Raw genomic sequence first — 24,754 nt, 5'->3', positions numbered from 1 at the left:
ACTGTCCCCTGCATTTCTTGTTGCAGAATTTTCATTTTTATCCCATCGTGTGCAAAGTAACTAGTTCCTACTACCAGGCTTAGTTTAAAATAGTAATTACTGATTTTCTCAGACCCAAAAAAAATTTCAAATGATCGTCCCCAAAGTTTAAGTTTGACCTCTCAGAAGGTAAAACAATAATATCGCACAAACATTAACAGTGAGAAAAAAAAAACAAAAATCAAAATTATTGTGGGGCGTAAAAAGGGGGGGGGGTATCTGCATGGAGGAACGCGAAATAAAATTGCAATTTCACGATGAACGAACAATTAAAAATTTCTTTACCGACTTCACGAAACACGGTGAATAACGAACCTTTTTCACAGCTGCACGTGAAATAAAAATGGCAAAACACGTTGCACGAAAATAACCCTTTACCACCCTCATTTTTGTTTCAAGAAGAAATAAATGATCATAAATATTATAAATCTATTCCCCTATTTAAATATGTCCATAAATATATCTCTGTTGCGTGGTGTCAATTACACAGGTGGCCAATAATCAGAATAAATCCGAATAATGAATGAATGTTTTGCTCCCCCTTTTTTATATAAGGAAATTTAATGTCGACGTCATCTTTCAATCACGTGGATATTACGGAAACGAGGCACATGCATATACGCCGCCATTGTTCCTTGGAGGGAAGTGCTCTTTGATAAATAATTCTTCAGATTTAGTGTTTACAACAAATTATCAGAAATAGTGGTGTGGTTTTTAAGAAACCTTACATTTTAAAGACAATATAGACTTATTTTTAAATTCGAACACAAACGTGGAAACTTGTTTTGTGGAATGTCTGCGAGTCTTGATCAGGTATGGTCACCATGCGCCATTTTGTGAATGTATTTGTAATTTCCTGTAATCAATAAACGCCCTAATACGTAAATTAATTCAGCCCTTGATGATCTTAATATTAGTTATTTGCCATTGATTTCGTGTTATTTCTTTTTCATGTACTTCCAACCTCAGAGAGGAAAAGGACAGCCAAATCAAGGTACGTTATTATTGACAAAAAATTTTGGTGGGAAATTTGGTGAATCATTTCACTTTACTTTCGGTTATAAAAAATGCAATAAGTACTAATCTACTACTGGAAGGTTGAAAATGAACCAGAATATATATTTATGGTCGTAATGGATAAAATTTGTTTCTTTCAGCAGTTGGATGAGAATTATAGTTATCTCGTACCATTGTAAACTCGTACCAATGTCAACTCGTACCACTAAAAAAGAACTCGTACCAATGCAAACTCGTACCACGGTAAATTCATACCATTGTAAACTCGTACCAACTTATTTAAATGCATTCAAATGGTGTTTAATGATGAATATATACTTAATTTCACTCGATACCTCTTAAGTCTGTAAAATGTATATAATTTGAAATTACAATGACCAATTTGTAGCTACCTATATTTCCGCACTTTCTGTGTTGCCATTTAGAACATACATCACACTCTATTGCTTCTTGTCGGGGTCTAACCAGAGAGTGGCACCATATACAATTGTCGTCTTCCATTGTGGTTATGAGAAACCTCACAAACATGCCCCATTTTATGAGGAAAGTGAGCTTTGAGACAACTCATGTCAGCTTATGTTTTGATAATCAGGAATTTCATTTAATAATAAACATTATACATTTAATTCCAAGCTGTTAAATTATATAACAACAATCAAAATTTAATAATATGATTAAACAAGTTGATTTTTGTCTAAGTTTTCATTAAAATCTGGTATAAAATTCAAAGATATTTTAATTTTTTGTATAAAGCTTAAAAAAAATAATCATAAAATAAAATCTAGTATAAAATTCAAGTAATTCAACTTTTTTTATTAAGTTTACCAAAAAAAAAAATCATAAAACATTCGTATTTTTGAATATATTTTTAATGGTACGAGTTTGCAGTGGTACGAGTTCTGATTTGTACGACTTCCCAGTGGTACGAGTTCACGTTGGTACAAGTTAACTTTTTTGGTACGAGTTTACGTGGTACGAGTTTACAATGGTACGAGTTAACTTGCTTCCCTGGATGATATATGAGGATGAAAATAAAATTTCGACTTTCCTTTTTCATAATTCCCAATAGTACAAATAATTATGGTGACAATTTTATATTTTGAAGGCATATGTAACTGTTTCGGGCAGCCAAGGAGCAGTCAAAAGGGAATATTGCATTTTTAAAATCTAAACAATAAATGTATACAACAATTCAAACTACACCGTCACTACACCACAGTAATATACAAAAAAGTACACTACCACACAGAGTCCTGTCACATTTTAAATTGCATCAGCTATGATAGTTAACCAGTCAACTTATACGATTTGAAACCCTTAACCCAATTGCATGATCGTAAAAAAACCTGACAAGGAATTTTTTGTTAAATCTACTTATTTTGCTTTTCCCAATGATAGGGTGGCAGTAGAGAGCCTATTTATATTTATTGCTGTGTGTTTGTTTATTCTACATTGGATAGGCCAGGGGTTTTTAATATACAATTTTCACATGAAAAAGTTGGGTCGTAGGTCGGGGGAAAAAATATTACAAGACATAAATATGTAAAAAGATAAATATATATTTCAGCTTACTAACAATATTTTTGGTATGCTATTATGTCATCATTTCCAAATATTATTATTCAGCTGTTTTAAAAATACAATGCATGCCATTGTCTTATAATTTCGAAAAAGGGGGGTATGTCCACAGACAAACACGAAATTAAATCATTTCACAAACAAGATAAAAGAGACTTTCCCTGAAACCAGTAGATTCATTTTTGTCTAGCCTACAACGAAAGTCGTAAAAGGCAAGACGTAGGTATCACATTTTTAGTGACGACGTTGGCGTTAACAATTGTTAATTTTTCCCCTTAAGTTCATTTGATAGGAACTACTAGTGATAGATCAATGATATTTTCTATAAACTTATCTTATTATCAGAACATATCAGTTTAACGACTATTTTAAGGCCCTGTCCCCGTAGTTCATTGTCCAGTAACTTTCAATTAATTACCAATTTTCAATGTTAATTTTTTTCCATCGACTTTCAATTAATTTGTATGTTGCTATCCATCAGATAGTCTTTTATGCAGACAGAAAAGACATATCTCTGTTTCAGAAACCTGATAGGACAGCCAAGTTGTCAATTCATAGTCACAATGAATTTCAGTACGTCTGTTAATGTAAAAAAACAAGTAAAATAATAGTCATTTATAATTGAATTTATTATAGTAAGTTATGAGGATTCTGTGTTTTGTTATTGAAGATATAAATTATGTCGTTTATTTATGCTTTTTGTTAAAGCTTATTTGAATTGCAAAGTTATTCTGGTTAGTATTTCTAATTCTATTGTTTTCTATGTTATTAATGGTTCCTGTCTTGCACATTTTCGTTAAAATGACAGTATATTGTGGTATTTAACATTGAGGTACAGAATTGAACCAGCCATTCATACTATAACAGTTGACTTACAAAAATTGATGGATTGATTGAACAATTGATTTCATTTTCTTCTAATATAACTCAATAAAACAATCCAAGACATCTATTGTAATATTTGATACAATTTATCACAATTGATAATTATATAACCAAAAATCAACTCAATAAAAAAAATGCAAACCCTCCATCATTACAATAGATACAATCTACGATTAACCAACTCAATAAACATTGCAAACCCTTGATACAATGTACGTTGTTACAATAGATATATATGATTGGCTACCAAAAATCAACTCATTAAAAATAGCAAACGACCTATCTTCAATCTCCACAAAAACTGTATACCCTCGATCATTAAGATAAATAACTACATAGAACTATACCATAGTTTAAAATTTATTTTCAGTGGCAAATGGACAAGCTAAAGAAACTGTGAAAGACGAGGAATTTGAACCTTATCTTCAACAACCACCCCAACATCAGGTATAAAGATGACAAAAAACTAGACTTCTCAAGTCTTTGTAGTCTTATATGAATTTACATTGTACAAGGATTAAACCAAACACTTGATTTTGAACATATTTTTTGTCCTAAAGGGGTTGTTCAGCTTTTGAACAGAATGACTATATTTGGCAGTAGCTTGACAGTGATGAGGTTAAAGGTGTATGTGCTTTTCATTTATCATACACTTATAATACAAAAATAAAAAGATGTGGTAAAATTGCCAATGAGACAACTCTCCACCAGTAACCAAATGATATGGAAGTTAACAACTATAGGTCACCATACTGCCTTCAACAATGAACAAAACCAATACCGCATAATCAGCTATATAAGGCCCTGAAATAACAAATGTAAAACAATTCAAACAAGAACTTCTGGTATCTTTTAGCTTTTTATTACTTGTTGTTTTCCAATAATTTGAATTTTCAATGTTTTCAAATAAGAAATATATCTTCTCAGTTATACTTATCAGAATGACTTCATATTTATTTAGCAAAATGACATTGACAATGAGTTTCATTGAGTGAGTGCTTTTCAGATCAGTCAGATACCTACTTCCTGTTTGAAATAACATTTGTACATTGGTTTTTGAAAATTATGTATACAAATCATGTTAAATTTAATGGAAAGGATACACAAATTATCTACAGTAAGAAATATGCAGTTTTCCATTATTGAATTCTAGCCCATCATGTATTTATGGTTTTACATTGTAATAAGCAGTGTCTTAGCTTACCAAAAATAGAGGAATAATACTATCATTTTCCTACTAGGGGCCCAACCTGCCGCAATATGAAAATATAGATAAGCACTATGGTCATTTTCATAAAAGTTTTAGGGGCCCAACCTAAAGTTCAGTAGCATCGGCTACTGGGCCCCTGCTAATCTTTTCCCCTGCGCTGCAGCTCCTCACTGCCTTTAAAGGTTGTCCTATGCAATTTTGTTTTTTTTTTCAAAAGAAAATTAATTTATTGTATTTTGAAAGCAAAAAATCGTCAAAGCTACTGGAATTTTTTTTTACGGCAATAAAATACTATACATCCAGTAACAACACATTCATATATTCAGTTATTTAAAATTTTATCTTTAAGGCCATACCAAAAAAATGCCTAGGTTCTCGGGCCACTTTTTTGTCTCGCCTTGACGGCGTCAAAAAGCGAGAGACAGATATGCTGTTTCCGGCGGCGGCGGCGTCGTCAACAGACTATTCGTTTGTGGTTAGGTCTAGTTTATGGTGAACCACTAGTGGTAGGTCAATGATATTTGGTATGCAGTTGTATTAGCTTTGGCACATCTTATTTCCACCGAGATCCATAAAAATTGTCGAAGCAGGAGTGTTTTAAAGATTTAGGCGGGGCCTGAGAACCTAGCATATTTTTTTTGTGGCCTAACCATTATCAAGATTTTCTTTTTCAGACAATTAACCATGTTTATATGCCCTTTGTTTAACTGTGTCCCTCTGCCCTAAACCCCTAGCTAGAACATGGCCAAGTCTTTTGAAAAGTGTTATTAGTACATGTTCACCATTTATTTGTTAGTGGGGGGTAATACTTACACACATCCTGTTTATTTACTGAAGATGCAAGAAATATAATACCTACTTTTATATGTAAATTTGTAAGATTTTTTTTTTTTCTCAAGGTTTGAATAATCTCCCGTCAATCTTCTCCAAAAGTAATTTTTTTACATCCCTAAATATTTTTTTTTTAAGAGTTCAACATTTTATCTAAAAAAATAAACAAAGAAACCTATTGCACACAAATGTTAAGTAAACTGTTGAAGGTCTTCAAAAAGTACTTCCTGGAGGCTTGTAAATTAGCAGTTTTTTGAAGATAAGACAAGGAGATTTTCATTGTGCATGAAATTATACTTTTATGAATAGTAAAGACAACTATACATCACAGACAAAAAATAAAATAAATCTTAAAGTCTTAGGGATATGACTTTACCTCCAAAATAATCTACCTGTACCAGTAAAACACTTGTACAAGTTTTACCCCTGACTGTATGTAGGTCTCCAATATATAAAAAAGTCTAAATTGAAAACAACGTTCAAACCTATGATTGCGTTGTATATACATGTATATCCTGTGAGAAGACTAATATTTACATATCCATTGAAACATGTTAGTAATAAGTAATAAAAACCAATAAGTAAAAGAAAAACCTGAAACAGTCATGGCCAAAAGAAAAACAAGGCAATTACAGATAGCCGTCCTCAAAACACAACACACTAAGCAACATTAACCACCAAAAATTGGATTCTATCTTGGGTGCTCTTGGAGGGTCAGCAGATCCCTGCTCTACTAGTGAGACCTGCCATATAATGACACTATATAAGGCCTGAAAAAGAAAAGGTCGGTCAGTTGGCATTTATTTTTTTTTGAGTGACTCCTCTACTGGAAGTTGGATATTTTGAATATGTTTGGTTGTAATGTAAACAGACATGTTACGTTTTTAGTTAATTTTGTTGCGCATTTTTAGCCAAGTGGTTACTTCTAATGGAAATTTAGGTGACAGAAGTCTTAATTTAATAATTTGAAGTTCACATTCACCAACATTTTATTTTTTAGAAATTGCAAAAAAAATTCTAGGGTCGATCTGGTAACTGGAACCACACATATATTTTTATTTGGCCTTAATAATGTGTTTAAGGCCAAGTAAAAATATATGTGTGGTTCCAGTTACAGCCTCAAAAAAAGATAGGGTCAGTACGTCGGCCTTTTTTTTATATTGTCAAATCCGGAATAAATTGTGTGTTCCCCGAGTCCGATTCCAGTATTTTACATGCTCCTACTGGAAGTTCGCTATTTTCTTTATGTTTGGTTGTAAAATAAACAGACATGTTACATTTTTAGTTAATTTTGTTGCATTCTGGTGAGAATTTGTTACATTTTTAGCCGAAGTAAATACTTTTTATGGAAATTCAGATGACAGAAGTTTGTGAATTTAATTATTGATGTTCACATTCCACAAAATGGGATCGTTCAGAACTTGAAAATATATTTTACAGAATAAAAAAAAAAGTTTTAGGGTCGGTTGGGTAACTTGAACCACACATATATTTTTATTTGGCCTTAGATCAATCAGTGCATTAAACCTTATCAAAGATTTAAAATTCATGTCTTAAATAAAGGCAATTAAAACATTACTGTACACTTGCTTTGTACACAAACATTTTAAATATACTAAATTATGAACAATTCACTGTCTGTTCACATGAAAGTTTATGAATTCACTGTTAATATCTTTCATTCTATTTGCCCAGGTAAAACACCTTTGTAAACAAGTTTTAAGAATTTATCAGACAAAGCATGATGATGCATCATTGATAATTGTCTTAAATGAGTCTTGCTCTTTCTTTTTATGCCCTCGCCAAAGCGGAAGGGTGCATTAAGTTTTACCCATGTACGTCCATATGTCCCGAAATTGGTTTCTGGTCTCTAATTTAGTTTGCCTCAACTAAATGTTATGAAACTTAAACACAATGCTAATTACCACAAAACACAGTTCAAGTTTGAGTTTTGGTGGGGTCACTTTTACCTTTCAAGAGTTGTGCCCCTTTACAAATGGAAAAATTGCTGAATTTTCCGTTTCCGTTCTCTTACTTAAGTTTGCCTCAACCAAATGTTATGGCTCTTATACACAAAGCTTATTATCAAAAAGCACAGATCAAGTTTGAATTTTGGTGGCATCAGTTTCACTGTTCTACAGTTATGCCCTTTACAAATGGAAAAATTGCTGAATTTTTTGTTTCTGTTCTCTAACTTAAGTTTGCCTCAACCAATTGTTATGAAACTTATACAAAATGCTTATAACCTCAAAACTCAGATCAAGTTTTAAATTTTGGTAGTGTCACTTTAAATGATCTCAAGTTATGCCCCTTTATAACGTTATATGGAAGGACATGGACACATTCCCCATTTATTTTCTGTTTTAAAAATAAGAACTGTCAGACCCTGATAGTAAAAACAGACTTGGCCTTAACATGGTTGAAATTTACATTGAAAATAATTTATGTCTGATAGACAAGCCTCTCTCTTGATGTGAATTAACAGTTAAAATTTATGTTGGTCTGTGTTGTCTGTGAGATAACAATAGGCATATATTTATGACAAATGAATGGAGAGATCACTGAATTCGTACTTAACATGTGTACAGACAGATGATATAAGGTAAAAGTCATTTCAGATTGTTGATTAATAATATCTGATGTATTTTTAAAACAGGGATACAGTGCAGGACCAATGTCGAGCCCAGACCCATTCATGCCTAGTTACTATAATCCAACCATGTCATTTCCGTATCTTGGACAAGGACTAGGTGAAGGTGCTTGGTCAAACGGTGGCGATGCTACAATGCTTTCATTTGGTAGTTATGACTATAATGGAATGTTCAGTGGTTTCGGATACCCTCAATTTGGATGGACTGAATATTCAGGAAGTGATTACTGGAGCAATGGAGGACAGGGTAGAAAAGACACTCGTTATCCTAATCCAGAGGACTATTACAGACAAGAGCAAATGATACCCGCTGATCCATACGCACAAATGAATGGAGAATTTGAACGTGATCCGTCTATGAACAGTGTGGAACAGGGACTTAAAGGAATGACAATTGCAGGGGATAAAGGAATGGACAATGGATATATGGATGCTGGACAGTTAGGTGGGGACGCTAGTAACGTTGCACCTCCCGTGGGACCTGTCTCTACCGGGCAGCAGGCTCCTAAGAAGACTTCTTGGGCTGCAATTGCAAGTCAGCCAGCTCGTCCCCAGCCTAAGATTCAACCAGGTTCTATTCCCCGAGCTCCAATGAATCCGAAAAAGCAAAATATGGACATTGGAACTTGGGATACAAGGAACAATGTGGCCGGAAAGCAAGGAAATCAACACGGAGGACGATCTTGGAGTGCACCTCGTAGTAGGTCAATGAATTCTAATTATTCAGGAAACACTAATCAATCGAACAGTGCTTCTAGTAGCTCTGGACAGGCGAATGTTTCAAGTGCAACATCTGCACTTCCACCCAATCCTGTTTTGGACAAGCTCAAGTCGGCTAATCAATATAATCCAAAGGATTTCAATTTGAATCCAAAAGGGGCAAGATTTTTCATTATCAAGAGCTACTCGGAGGACGATATCCACCGTTCAATTAAGTATAGTGTATGGTGTAGCACTGAACAGGGAAACAAACGTTTGGACGCGGCATACAAGGAACGTGAAGGAAAAGGACCAATATTTCTTTTCTATAGTGTCAACGGAAGTGGACATTTCTGTGGAATGGCCCAAATGATGACAAATGTGGAATTCAATACAGATGTGGGTGTATGGGCACAGGATAAGTGGAAGGGACAGTTTGAGGTGAAATGGATCTATGTGAAGGACGTTCCAAACGGTCACCTCAGACACATAAGACTGGAGAATAATGAAAACAAGCCTGTTACAAACTCCAGGGATACGCAAGAAGTGCCGCTGGAAAAGGGAAAGCAAGTACTGAAAATACTTCACAATTATAGGCATAGCACTTCGATTTTTGATGACTTCAGTCACTATGAGAAACGGCAAGAGGAGGAAGGCACAGAATTTAAAAAAAATGGTGCTGAATAAAGCCCATTGTTGACACTGGGTAGGTGTCCTGCTGAAGTGAACCAAATTAAATAAAAGAAGTTTTTGTTTCAGGCTAGCTACAGAAGAAGATACTCCATTTGTACAGTAAAACCTGTGTAACAAAGGGCAAATTGATAAGCACTCTTAAAAGAATTTTGATTATTTAGTGTTTTCCTTAGAAGTCAGTAGCTGGCTAAATCACCTTTTATTGCAAGATTTTGGCTGTTTATCTTTCAGTTAATGATAAAAGTAATCTATAAATAATAAGCTTGCAATGTTTGTCCTGTGACCTGTCTTCAACTTTTTAAGAGCACCTAACCTGACCAAACGGGACATACATGTAGGAGATTTGTCATCACTTGGCATCTGTTGTCATCAGGCCAAAATAAAAAAAAAAAGGGTGTGTTTCTCCGTTGCATGCTCCAAATAAATAGGGTTGGTAGGTCATGATTTTTTTTCACATTGTTTTCATCATGAAGTTCTTTGAATCGTAATTCAAATTAAGTTGGGGTCTATTGGGCAACTCGAATGTCTTATTCCTATTAAATCATAACAGATGGAAGAAATCTGAAAGGGCAAAAATGCTCAGAATGTACATCTAAATATCCTATGACTCATTGGAGTTATTGCCCATTATACAGGTAGAAACCAAATGTCAGTAATGCAAGTTTTACAAAAAATGCTGAATTGACTGAAACCATTGTTTGCTTTAATGCTTACAAGAGTTATTGCCCTTAAATGATGGTTTCTAGTAACTTTTGATGTTTCTGAAAATTAATGGATAAATAGAAATTGTAAACTGTTTTGTTGATAAATTAGCAATTTGAGACCTACAAACTCTGTCATTGGTCCGATATTGTGATGGCTTTTTAGAAGGACATAGCAATTTATGAGGGGTTGTCCATTTGGAGATATATTTTTTTTCAATTACATCTTTTATTTTGTTCATTAATTACTAAAGTTTAAATATGATCCTGTTACACAATATATTCCCCTTGATTTGATCTGAAAGGTCTCAAAAATCTTTTAATTTGAAATTGAGTAATTTTTTTCCGAAACATCTTTGAATTGTGAAAAATTTAGAAAATACTATTACATGTACATGTAGATATCAAAATACCACATTTTTTTCTATTGAGCAATTCAGGCACTTGAGAGCCTCTTAATATTAGCATATTTTTTAAGAAAACACTAGTAATATTATTTGTTTGCACTAATTTCTGATCTTAATCTCTAAACGCTTACACCAATTTTTATGAAACTTTGAAGAATTGTTTATATCTATTGACGTATTTTACAAAATTTTTGGTTTCGAGTTAAGGTATTTTATTCTTAAAAAATAGATTTTCAAGTTTTCCGACTATAACTTGAAAATGCTTTTAGCAATTTTCATAAAACTTTGGTGGATTGTTCATATATATTGACATAAGTTCTCTTTCAATTTAAAAAAAAGAATGCTTTTATGTTTTGGGAGTATTGGGACTTTATTCAAGAAAAAGGGGTGATTTTCCAGTTTCCTGACAATAACTCAAAAACGTTTTGTGCAGTTTTCATGAAGCTTTGGTGACTTGTTTATATCTATTGAAATAAGCTCCCTTTTGTTTTGAGTCCCCTACCAACAAAAAGGGGACTTTAGGTTTGCTCCATCTGTCTGTCTGTCCATCCGCCAGTCTGGCAAATCAGTTTTCCACACTTTTTTTTCTGTGTGCTTGAAGATATTGATTTGATATTTGGTGTATTGTTTTATAATCAAGTTACAGATCAAGTTCGAAATTTTGTTCAGGTCTGATGATTTTGTGCAGAGTTATGGTCTTTGGACTTAGAAAATTCACTCAAATAATTAGTTTTCCACACTTTTTTCGTCATGCTTGAAGATATTGACTTGTTATTTGTTATATAGTTTACACCATGACCAGTTATAGATCAAGTTAGCATTTTGTTCCAGTACAATGAATTTTTAACAGGTAGAGGACTATGTATTGCCATGCAGTTCTCTCAGAATGCTTGTTGTTATAGATTTCTGGTATATATGACATTGCGAAGTTATTGAACTTTATATTTTTTACACTTTGGATGTTTAATAGAATTTTATTTGTTAAAAAAATTGAGGCCACTAACTTGCATGTAGTTAAACTCGTGGTAGCCTTAATAGTTCCAAATTTATTCAATGTGTCAATGGGTACCACTGTGTGCATGTCTTTTTTTTTTTGGGGGGGGGGGGGGGGTCTATGTCTGAGCAGTGCTCACAGTATTTCTATTTGATCGTATAAATTCATTTTAAGCGTAAAGATGAGTGTATCAGGTGCTCATGGCACAGTTCTTTATTGTACTGCCTGCAACGAAAAGAAGCAGAATGCAAGACCTTGGGATTACAATTCATCAGTGTCTTCGTAAAACTATTTGTATAAAGCTTTATATTTCAGAGGGTCGTGGATGCTTCAAACCTTTTATACAGATGCCTTATGTAAAGAAGTCTCAAGCTGTTGTATTTCCATCATCCTAGACCTTATTTTCATGGTTTTGTGACTTGTGGTTTTTTTTTGTCTGTGATTTTCCCACTGATTAGTAATAGGATAACTATATAACAATATTTGGTTTAAGCATGTAAAGGGTTTTTTTGTAAACTATATATGGTGTATGGAATGATTTTTAGGTGTACATATCTGTGCAGCAGGGTTTATCTGACCTTGATGTCGTTGTCATTAAAAAAAGTAAGACACCTAAATAAAAAAATGCAAACATTGACAACATTATGATTGATTTGTTAGAAGTTCAAGAAATACAATGGGTTTTGTTTCAAAAAGTACTGGTGTCCATGCTTCATTGACCAGGATCTGACACACCACTCTGTTATATTCTTTTCTGATGAATTTTTATTGAGCCTAATGACATTGAATTTTCAGTTTTTGTCCAGCTTGTATCATTACAAATATCCAAGGATCAAGATAGTAGGTTCCATAGTTAATAATTTTATTTGTTGGAACAAATGTGATAGTAGTAGGATACTTTTTACATGTTTATCCATCTGACCTCGTTTATTAATTAATATTATGTTTTTGTGGTACCCTGATCTTGAAGCCTTTTAACATGTCCTCTGTTAATGATAGACCCGTTCTTTCCATCTTTTAGCCTGCATGATTTATGATAACTATTACATCAATTTCTTGACTTTCACCTAGGTTAGCAAAAATTTTGTATATGGAGTTTCCATACATGTTGTAAGGATAGAAAAGAGCATTTAATTAAATTACAAAAATGTTTGTTTATTTTTGCAAGACAAAAATAACTCAGAATTTCAAATTTATATACTGTATTTTACAAGGCAGGTTTTACTGTACAAATATTCTGTTATTTTTTTATTGTTTGATCAAGGTTTGTATCATTACAGACTATATATAGCCTATCACAGGATGCAAGACGTAGGGATATCAGCAAGGGTGTAAACTATTTGTATAAAGCTTTATATATTTCTAAAGGTAGAATAGCTGGATACTATAAACCTTGTATACTGGTGCCTTCACGAATTCTAATATATGATACCTGTCTGCCATATATATATCATTTGTCTAGTGTCCTTGGTGTCATTTTCATGGTTCAGTGACTGCAGAAAAAAAAATTTATTGAGTGAATTTTTTACTTGTGATGGAATATTTGGTACATGTATTCAGAATACAAGGTTCGCTTTACCTTGACGTCTTGTCAATGTAGGAGTTTTCATTGTAAAGTCCAGATCTCTTGTGCTATATTTACAGGGAATGACCATTTAACTCTGGAAAGTGAAGTGTGTTTTTCTAAAAAAAAAATAATGGTCAGGGAAGAGGAAATAAAAATGATTACAAGTATTTGCCATTAAATTTAATGTTGAGTTCTTAAAATAATTTCTTGCTTTGCATGATAAAAAGATTATTTCAGAATGAGAAAAAAACCAGCATAACCTTTGGAGTAATTGGTCACTAACTACAATGTTTATATATAATTGATATAGTTTTCATGTTTGGGTTAACTGCTTCATTCCATTCATGATAATTTGGTGTATCAAATTATAGTTAGTATCATATCAGTCTGTCATAATGTAACTAACCTTGACTGCAATTCCATGGTTCATTGGTTGAATGTTAAGTTTCCGTGCAAAGGTCCTATTCTCTGGTTTTAGGCGTACATGTCCCTCTGTTGGGGTTCATCTGACCTTGACTTCCATTTTCATGGTTCATTGAATTGGTCAGTTTAAAATTCTTGGCAAGGTGTTCTAAAATACTAGATTTTAATTATAATAAGCAGTGATCAAATAGATTTGGCATATGGAGTAAATGGTGTACATGTCTGTCTGGCAGGATTCATCTGACCTTTACCTCATTTACTTGAAATATTAATAATGTACTTGAAGTCAACATTCATCTTTCAACATGAATTCAATCCATTCGTTATAAGTAAAGCAGGCAAGATGGAATGCAGTCTTGTTACTGAAAGGTGATTATGTAGTGCATATAAAAATGAAAAAAGTGGAAGTATGTTAACTACAGGTCAAATGACCAAATTCAAACTGAAGGATCTGGATTGAGGAATTCTTAAGTTCTGTATTAAAATTTTTATTTGAATCTTTAAAAATACTGATTTTTGTCTCGCCTGCAACAATGATGACAGCCTCAACAATTGTTAAGTTTTTTTCTGTATTAAAAATTTTTATTTGAATCTTTAAAAATACTGATTTTTGTCTCGCCTGCAACAATGACGGCAGCCTCAACAATTGTTTAGTTTTTCTGCTGAAGTTAGTTTGATAGGAACTGCTTGTGATAGATAATTGATATTTAATATAAAGTTGCACTACTTACTAACAGTACAATATCAGTTTTACTGACTATTTTGTGGCCCTGACCCCTAGGTCATGGTCCAGTGACTTTCAATTAATAAGCAATTTTCAATGTTAAGTTTTCTGCTGAAGTTATTTTGATTAGATCTACTTGTGATAGATCAGTGATATTTTGTATGAAGTTGCATTACTATCAGTTCATATCAGCTTGACCACTATTTCAAGGCCCTGTCTCCTAGGTCATGGTCCAGCCAATTAATAAGCAATTTTCAATGTTAAGTTTTCTGCTTAAGTTAGATTGATAGGAACTACTTACAATCGCAACACTACCTTCTATAAAGTTACATTACTGTCTGTACATCTCATTTTATCTACCATTTTCAGACCCTGCCCACTAGATCATGGTCCAGTGACTGAATTAATAAGCAATGTTGCTGTCCATCAGATTGTCTTTTTCTGAATTTTATGCCAATAGGCGAGACATATCTCTGTGTCAACAGTTTATTTATCTTATTTGCTCATTTATTTCTATTCATTATATTTGGATGCCATTATTCTCTATTCTGTAAAACCAATCCAGACCCTCATACTGGATAGTAAACTGGGGTAACAAATTATAAAACAAATCCATGAGAAAACCAATGGCCTTTAAAGCTAATAATTTTTTTTTAATCTGATGGATGTTTGCTTAGTTGCCTTAAGTGTTGGATGCTCGTGTTTAAATATGTTTCAGAAGCTACTAGTGTAGTCAATTACCTAGGATTTGATATACAAATGCATCTGTGAGACTGATTAGGATTTTGCAATTCACTCCTTATTATTTACAATAAAACAAAAATTGTCAAAAGCAGATAAAATATTTTGAAATATTTTACATCAATAACTAAATACTTTGGTGTTAAGAAACCATCTTTGACACAGAACTTGAAATAGTGAAACATACAAAAAAGCTCGAAGGAATTAACAAACATATTAGATAAAATAAAAAACAACACATGTCCATGATCTGACTTGGACTATACCATGTATACACAAGAACAGTCCTCTGGCCATCATTTATATTTGAGAGGAAATCTGTCCAACAAAAAACCATAGATTTATGAAAGATGAGACAAAAGCATGATTTCCTCAAAACACTTTATGCACCAAAACTAAAAGTTAAATCAACACCAAAAAATGGCAATTAGGGTTGAGTTGGCTGCGGCGTCAACAATGTATTAGTTTGTGATAAGGTCTAGTTCATGTTGAACCACTAGTGGTAGGTCAGTGATATTTGGTCTGCAGTTGTATTAGCATAGGCACATCTCATTTCCATGGAGATTTTTTGGCCCCGCCCCTTCAGTCAAGGTCGATTGACTTTGAAACTTTGCTTAGTTTACATGTATTAGTTTGTGATTAGGTCAGTTTATGGGGAACCACCTAGTGGTAGGTCAATGATATTTGGTATGCAGTTTTATTAGCATTGGCACATCTCATTACCATGGAGATTATTTGGCCCTACCCCCTCAGTCAAGGTCTATTGACTTTGAAACTTTGCTTAGTTTTCATGTATTTGTTTGTGATTAGGTCAGTTTAAGGGGAACTGTTAGTGGTAGGTCAATGATAATTGGTATGCAGTTGTATAAGCATTAACACATCTCATTTCCATGGAGAATATTTGGTCCTTACCCCTCAGTCGTGGTCTATTGACTTTGAAACTTTTACTTAGTTTACATGTATTAGTTTGAGACTAGGTCAGTTTAAGATGAACCACTAATTTAAAGTCAATGATATTCAGTATGCAAATGTATTGGCATATGGAAGTTTCATTTCCATGGAGATTATATAACCCCACCCCTAATTATGGTTCATTGACTTTGAAACTTTTACATAGTTTACAAGTTAATGTTTGTGTTTAGGTTTGTTTAAAGGGAACGACTTATGAAAAGTCAATGGTATTTGGTTTGCAGTTGTATTAGCATTGGCACATCCCATTTCCATGGAGATTGTTTAGCCCTGTACCTTCAGTCATGGTTCATTGACTTTGAATATTTGCATAACTTACATGTTAAAGTATTGCTATTTTAATTTCAACATTTGCATTATCAGAATAACAAATAAGCGAGACATATCTCTGTGTTAACAGTTTATATAATGTTTGCTATGTTAAGTATTTGCACTTGGGAAAATATATTAATGAACACAGCTGATTTAGTTTTTACATGACCGCAAAAAGATAGCGTTCGTAAATTGCTATCATGTCGTCATCTTTAGACATTTGGTTTCTGGACAATAACTTTAGTTTAAGTGTATGGATCTCTATGAAATTTAATATAAGGGTTGAATACCACAAAAGGAAGGTTGGGATTGTTTTTTGGGGTGATGGTCCCAACTGTTTAGGAATTAGGAGCCCAAAACAAGCATTTTTCTAGTTTCAGGACAAATTAGGGGCTGAAAACAAGCCTTTTTCTAGTTTCAGGATTGCTCTGAAATTGTACCACAAGGTTCAATACCACAAGTAGAAGGTTGGGATTCATTTTTGGGGTACTTGTCAATTTTTTTTGGGGAGGGGGGGGGGGGGGGGGGGTCATTTTATTTTTCCTCAAGATTTAAAAAATTATCAATTTTCTATAAAAAAAATTGGGGGTCACAATTTATTTTGCTAATTCTTTGTATTTAGTCTGAAAACAGATTTACTAAGTATTGCACAACAGCACAGTGTATTGCACAACAGCAAGAAATCTTCAATTGAATATAAATTCAAATCATATAACCAATTTCAAGTTCTTTGACTACATTTTTTCTGTGTCAGAAACCTATAATGTGTCAAATATTTTTTTATACGACCGCAAAAATTAAAAATTTTTTGGTCGTATATTGGTATGCGTTGGCGTCGTCGTCCGAAGACACATTGGTTTTCGCACTCTAACTTTAGTTTAAGTGAATGGATCTCCATGAAATTTTACCATAAGGTTCAATACCAGAAAAGGAAGATTGGGATTGATTTTGGGGGTTATGGTACCAACAGTTAAGGAATTAGGGGCCCAAAATAAGCATTTTTGTAACTTCCAGACATAACTTGTGTGTTAGTGTATGGATCTCTCTGACATTGTACCACAAGGTTCCATATCACAAAGGGAATGCTGGGATTGATTTTGGGGGTAATTGCCGCAAAATTTTAGGAATTAGGGGCCAAAAAAGGGGCAAAAAACAAGCATTTTTCTAGTTTCATGATAATAACTTGCGTGTAAGTAAATGGATTTTTCTGAAATTGAACTACAAGGTTCCATATCACAAAGGGAAAGCTGGAATTGAGTTTGGGGGTAATTGCCCAAAACGTTTAGAAATAAGGGGCCAAAAATAGCATTTTTCTAGTTTCCAGACAATAACTTCTGTTCAAGTGTATGGATCTCTCTGAAATTGTACTGCAAGGTACCATACCACAAAGGGAATGCTGGGATTGATTTTGGGGGTAATTGCCTCAAAATTTTAGGAATTGGGGGCCAAAAAGGGGCGAAAAACAAGCATTTTTCTAGTTTCAGGACAATAACTTGTGTGTAAGTGTATGGATCTTTATGAAATTGTACTACCAGGTTCCATATCACAAAAGGTATCACAAAAGGAAAGCTGGGTTTGAGTTTGGTGGTAATTGCCCTTAAAGTTTAGGAATTTGGGGCCAAAAAAGGGGCAAAAAACAAGCATTTTTCTAGTTTCCAGACAATAACTTGTGTTCAAGTGTATGGATCTCTCTGAAATTGTACTGCAAGGTACCATACCACAAAGGGAAGGCTGGGATTGAGTTTGAGGGTAATTGCCTCAAAATTTTAGGAATTTAGGGCCAAAAAGGGGCAAAAAACCAGCATTTTTCTAGTTTCAGGACAATAACTTGTGTGTAAGTGTATGGATCTTTATGAAATTGTACTACAAGGTTCCATATCACAAAAGGAAAGCTGGGTTTGAGTTTAGGGGTAATTGCTCTAAACATTTAGGAATTGGGGGCCAAAAAGGGGCCTAAAAACAAGCATTTTTCTAGTTTTCAGACAATAACTTGTGTTCAAGTGTATGGATCTCTCTGAAATTGTACTGCAAGGTACCATACCACAAAGGGAAGGCTGGGATTGAGTTTGGGGGTGATGAATCATAATGGGGTTCAAAAAATTTAGTGGAGGGATTTTTTTTTTCTTTAAAATTTTCCATTTTAAAATTGGTTATTTCTGATTTATATATAAAAGCAAATAATAATGATATGGTTTGAATAGGTAAATTAAATATTAATAAGTTCTTAGACCACATTCATTCTGTGTCAGAAACCTATGCTGTGTCAAATATTTAATCACAATCCAAATTCAGTGCTGTATCAAGCTTGAATGTTGTGTCCATACTTGCCCCAACTGTTCAGGGTTCGACCTCTGCGGTCGTATCAAGCTGGGCCCCAGCGGAGCATTTTATTAAAATAACAATTTTATTAAAATAACAATCCAAATTCAGACCTGTATCAAGATTGAATATTGTGTCCATTTTTACCCCAACTGTTGAGGGTTGGACCTCTGCGGTCGTATCCAGCAACCCCTTAGCGAAGCACATTTATTGCTACACGGAAACCTGTGATAGAAATAAGAATATATGAGTAAATTAATGAACTTTAGTTAATGTGGTTCTCTTGAAACTGTCTGGGCTGCCACTTAGAATTCCCTGTGGTTGCCTATCAATTCATCATATTTTGCAAGTATGTTACTTTCATTAGGCTAGCTTAACAATGTTTTAAACTCTTTTTCTTTCTTTTTCAGGTAATTTGAAGATATTTGGATTATCCAGCAAGCATTTTGATAAAACTTTTAAATCTTCAGAATATATAATCTATAATGAAATGTTAGCTTAGACAATAATTTCAAACTTCATAATTATTTCATTTCCGCTCAACATGATCTTATCAACTAAGGAAATAATGCATCGTGATTTTATGTTCATTATGAATTTCATTTTACAAATTTTACTGGTCGCAGTGAACGACTGTAAACCCTTCCAGCAAAAGAATCGACCATTGTGCTTCTTCTTGCGTTTTGAATGTGTTCTTGTACAATATTTTCAAATCGACAAAACAATTTCCTTCCAATTCAAGAAAGAAGGAAAATTCAAAATGTGTTGTACTTTCATTTTCTGAAAGACGGGAGTAGTATACGAGGACAATGATGGCATTTATTGATTCATTGTGGATTGTGAAACAGACAGTGCATTACACCTCAGGGAAAATGTATGAAAAACTGACGTAATGTCCCAATAGACACACAACCTGCGTGTGATTCATTATTGAAAATGAGATGACATCCAACTTCAAAGATAAAACTTCTGTGTTATGTATCAGTATTTAGACAATTCAAGAAAACTGTGTTTTGAAGATTATTCTCATTTCAGAGGGGAAAAGATATTTTTACGTATCCATGGAGACACGAACAATATAAACAGTCTCGGGTAGACAGATTATAAAACAGTTTTTCCCCAAACATCGTCATTAGTGCAATGGAGTTTTTATACAAGAAAATAATGTGCAGCTTTAATTATGAAACAATTGAAAGACAAATCAAAGCTAGGACCAAATTACTAACATTTCGCTGAGTTCGGTAGTGTACTGAGATATAATGAAACAATTTTACATGTACATGTTTTGTGCATGGGTTTGTGAGAATTAGTGCAGTGGTGAGGACATTAAATGGGGGGTTTCACCAACAACAAATCTGTGATTTTTTTTAAACACAAATTAAACAGTAGCAGTTTGTTTCTGTTAAAAGTCAAAATAAAATACTTACAAAACATGAGAAATAGTACATATTATTCGAATCTAGTTCTTGCATTACATCTGCTGCAAAGTTTTACTCCCCATCTCGCCTAAAAGGGGGGACAGGCGAGACATTTCTGTGTGTCCACTCTTGTCGTCATCATCCCAAATAATCTTCTTTGAAAAAATTCAGAAATCCCTGAACCAATAATTTATTTTCCAATTACTGATCTGATTCTCTTATAACACATTTTTAACACCAGTGGTTTCTCTTTGCTTATCATGCTAATTGTACATTTGTTCTATACCAGACATAATGGCCTGAGCATTGGCCATGCTAAGCATGAATTGATAAGTATAAATGATGTACCGATATAGACATTTAAAAAACTTTTTTTATTTGCCCCCGCCGTAGAGGGGTCATTAAGTTGTACTCCTGTCAGTCTCTACGTATGTCCCAATATTGGTTTCCATTCTCTAACTTAAGTTTGCCTCAACCAAATGTTATGAAACTTATACACAATGCTTATTACCACAATACACAGATCAAATTTGAATTTTGGTGGCGTCACTTTTACCGTTCTAGAGTTATGCCCCTTTACAAATGGAAAAATTGCTTAAATATTGGTTTCTGTTCTCTAACTTAAGTTTGCCTCAACCAAATGTTATGAAACTTATGCACAATGCTAATTAGCACAAAACTCAGATCAAGTTCGAATTTTGGTGGCTTCACTTTACCATTCTAGAGTTCTGCCCTTTACAAATGGAAAAATTTTTGAATTTTTCGTTTCCATTCATTAACTTAGGTTTGCCTCAAATAAATGTTATGAAACTTATAAGCAATGCTTACTACCACAAAGTCAGATCAAGTACAAATTTGGGTAGCGTCAATTCTACAGTTCTTGAGTTATGTCCCTTTATAACGTTATATATGCAAGCGGGGGCATCATCTGTGTCCCATTTGTTTTTGATTACTTGATATTGAAAGCATTGAGCATAAAAGAATCAATGTCAACTCAATCCATTTAAATATGTTAATGATGACATGAATTTTGCTCTATGCAGCTCTTTATTGTCCTCCATAAGGGAAACTACTCTCACAAATAAATCGCTAATTACAGGGACAATTACAGAATAAGCAAATATGATATTCATACCAAACTACATAATCGCCACAGCTAAAGTGTAAAAGATAGAACATAGGTTTTCAAATGCAATTTATTGTCTTAAATTTTGAAAACCATAATAGAAAATAAAAAATAAAGAACAAAAACTTAATTCAAATTAAGTATATATGCATTTTTTGTGGCACATGTGAATTCTGGTATGTCTACAGTATGATATATAATATATATCATTCTGTAGACATACCAATATATATCATACGGTTGACATACCAGAATTCACAAAGTGTCACAATAATTATATAACATACATTTTTATACGCCCGTTTACGGGATGTATTATGGTATACAGTTGACCATGTGTCCGTCGTCAATATGTCGGACATTAATTCAAAAACACTTTAACCAATATGCATGAAACTTTGGTGAATTGTTTATATCTACTAACGTGAACTCCTTTTTATACGACCGCAAAAATTAAAAATTTTTTGGTCGTATATTGGTATGACGTTGTCGTCGTCGTCCGAAGACACATTGGTTTTCGCACTCTAACTTTAGTTTAAGTGAATGGATCTCCATGAAATTTTACCATAAGGTTCAATACCACAAAAGGAAGGTGGGGATTGATTTTGGGGGTTATGGTACCAACAGTTAAGGAATTAGGGGCCAAAAAGGGGCCAAAAATAAGCATTTTTGTAACTTCCAGACAATAACTTGTGTGTAAGTGTATGGATCTCTCTGACATTGTACCACAAGGTTCCATATCACAAAGGGAAGGCTGTAATTGATTTTGGGGGTAATTGCCTCAAAATTTTAGGAATTGGGGGCCAAAAAAGGGGCAAAAAACAAGCATTTTTCTAGTTTCATGACAATAACTTGTGTGTAAGTGTTTGGATATTTCTGAAATTGTACTACAAGGTTCCATATCACAAAGGGAAAGCTGGAATTGAGTTTGGGGGTAATTGCCCGAAACGTTTAGGAATTGGGGGCCAAAAAGGGGCCAAAAATAAGCATTTTTCTAGTTTCCAGACACTAACTTGTGTTCAAGTGTATGGATCTCTCTGAAATTGTACTGCAAGGTACCATACTACAAAGGGAAGGCTGGGATTGAGTTTGGGGGTGATGAATCATAAGGGGGTTCAAAAAATTGGGGGGGGGGGGATTTTTTTTATTTTTTTCTTTTTTTTTTCTTTTAAAATTTTCCATTTTAAGTTGGTTATTTCTGATTTATATTGAAAAGCAAATAATGATATGGTAGGAGATACACACCAAACAGGAAATAGCAAGAAATTTTCAATTGCACAGTATTGCACAATAGCAAGAAATCTTCAATTGCACAGTATTGCGCAATAGCAAGAAATCTTCAATTGCACAGTATTGCGCAATAGCAAGAAATATCCAATAGCACAATATTGCGCAATAGCAAGAAATTGTCAATTGTACAGTATTGCGCAATAGCAAGAAATATTCAATTGCACAGTATTGTGCAAAAGAAGATACTTCGTATAAATTGCTTATTTCTTGATCAATTTCAATGGGGTTTTATTCTTGAATTCTTGGGGTTCTTTAATATGCTGAATCTAACCTTGTATTAAGTTTTTGGATTTTGGGCCCCGTTTTTAAATTGGTCCACATTGAGGTCCAAAGGGTCTAAAAATTAACTTTGTTTTATTTCATCAAAAATTGAATTATTGGGGTTCTTTGATATGCCGAATCTAACCGTGTATTTAGATTCTTAATTTTTGGTTCCGTTTTCAAATTGGTCTACATAAAGGTCCAAAGGGTCCAAAATTAAACTTAGTTTGATTTTAACAAAAATTTAATATATGGGGTTCTTTGATATGCTGAATCTAACCATGTATTTAGATTTTTGATTATGGGCCCAGTTTTCAAGTTGGTCCAAATCGGGGTCCAAAATTAAACTTTGTTTGATTTCAACAAAAATTGAATATATGGGGTTCTTTGATATGCTGAATCTAACCTTGTATTAAGTTTTTGGATTTTGGGCCCCGTTTTTAAATTGATCCACATTGAGGTTAAAAGGGTCCAAAATTTAACTTTTTTGTTTGATTTCATCAAAAATTGAATTATTGGGGTTCTTTGATATGCCGAATCCAACCGTGTGTTTAGATTCTTAATTTTTGGTTCCGTTTTCAAATTGGTCTACATAAAGGTCCAAAGGGTCCAAAATTAAACTTAGTTTGATTTTAACAAAAAATAATTTTTTTTTAGGGTTCTTTGATATGCTGAATCTAAACATGTATTTAGATTTTTGATTATGGGCCCAGTTTTCAAGTTGGTCCAAATCGGGGTCCAAAATTAAACTTTGTTTGATTTCAACAAAAATTGAATATATGGGGTTCTTTAATATGCTGAATCTAACCATGTATTTAGATTTTTGATTTTTGGGCCCCGTTATCAACTTTGCCCACATTGAGATCAAAAGGGTCTAAAATTAAGCTTTGTTTGATTTCATCAAAAATTGAATTCTTGGGGTTCTTTGATATGCTGAATCTAACCATGTATTTAGATTTTGGATATTGGACCATAATAGGTGAATGTCCAATTTGAAATTTTTAAGTTCTTAGACCACATTCATTCTGTGTCAGAAACCTATGCTGTGTCAAATATTTAATCACAATCCAAATTCAGAGCTGTATCAAGCTTGAATGTTGTGTCCATACTTGCCCCAACTGTTCAGGGTTCGACCTCTGCGGTCGTATCAAGCTGCGCCCTGCGGAGCATTTTATTTATTTTTTTTTAAATTTCGGATTTACGGTTTCTGAGTTTTGGGGTTTTATTCATTAAAAAAGGGGGGATTTTCCAGTTTTCGGACAATAACTCAAAAAAAAATTCACCAATTTGCAAGAAACTTTGGTGAATTGTTTATTTCTATCGACATGAGCTCCCTATTGTTTTTATAAATTTTCGATTTTACGTTTCCGAGTTATAAGATTTTATTTGTTTATAATCTGACAACAGATTTACTAAGTATTGCGCAACAGCACAGTGTATTGCACAACAGCAAGAAATCTTTCATATAACCAATTTCAAGTTCTTTGACTACATTTTTTCAGAAACCTATAATATATCAAATATTTAATTACAATCCAAATTCAGACCTGTATCAAGCTTGAATATTGTGTCCATTTTTGCCCTAACTGTTCAGGGTTGGACCTCTGCGGGCGATTCCAGCTCGCTCAGCAAAGCAGTTTATTATCAATGGTCAGCTGTGCATTATTTATAGTTAATATGGAGCTGATCTTTGTTACCTGTAAAATTGTGACCCAATTGTATTGAATTGAACAGGACTTGAATTCAACTTTATAGCTGCTATGAAAGATTCAAGTAAAATTTGTAATGATATTTATTTAATTTATTTATTGTAATGAGTCTTTTGAAAGGTTAGTTAGTTATATTTGACTTGCTATAAAGATGTTCAAATTAAGTTTTACTAGTGAAATGTCTTCTATGT

At 33.4% G+C, this 24,754-nt stretch overlaps 1 protein-coding gene across 1 annotated transcript; it reads left to right on the top strand.

Moving 5' to 3' along the window:
• The first annotated feature begins 637 nt into the window (after nucleotides 1-637).
• On the top strand, nucleotides 638-20,199 carry LOC127723677 (YTH domain-containing family protein 2-like). The gene is made up of 5 exons (XM_052230413.1): nucleotides 638-852; nucleotides 1,009-1,033; nucleotides 3,890-3,966; nucleotides 8,217-9,615; nucleotides 19,170-20,199. Exons 1-4 carry the CDS (start codon nucleotides 832-834, stop codon nucleotides 9,594-9,596), a joined length of 1,503 nt encoding a protein of 500 aa, XP_052086373.1. The 5' UTR covers nucleotides 638-831; the 3' UTR covers nucleotides 9,597-9,615; nucleotides 19,170-20,199.
• Nucleotides 20,200-24,754: the final 4,555 nt, after the last annotated feature.

This window comes from Mytilus californianus, unplaced genomic scaffold (assembly GCF_021869535.1).
Source record: "Mytilus californianus isolate M0D057914Y unplaced genomic scaffold, xbMytCali1.0.p SCAF_13, whole genome shotgun sequence".
Lineage (NCBI taxonomy): Eukaryota > Metazoa > Mollusca > Bivalvia > Mytilida > Mytilidae > Mytilus > Mytilus californianus.
The sequence above is the reverse complement of the archived record's forward strand: the minus strand, read 5'-3'. Positions and strand labels throughout refer to the sequence as shown.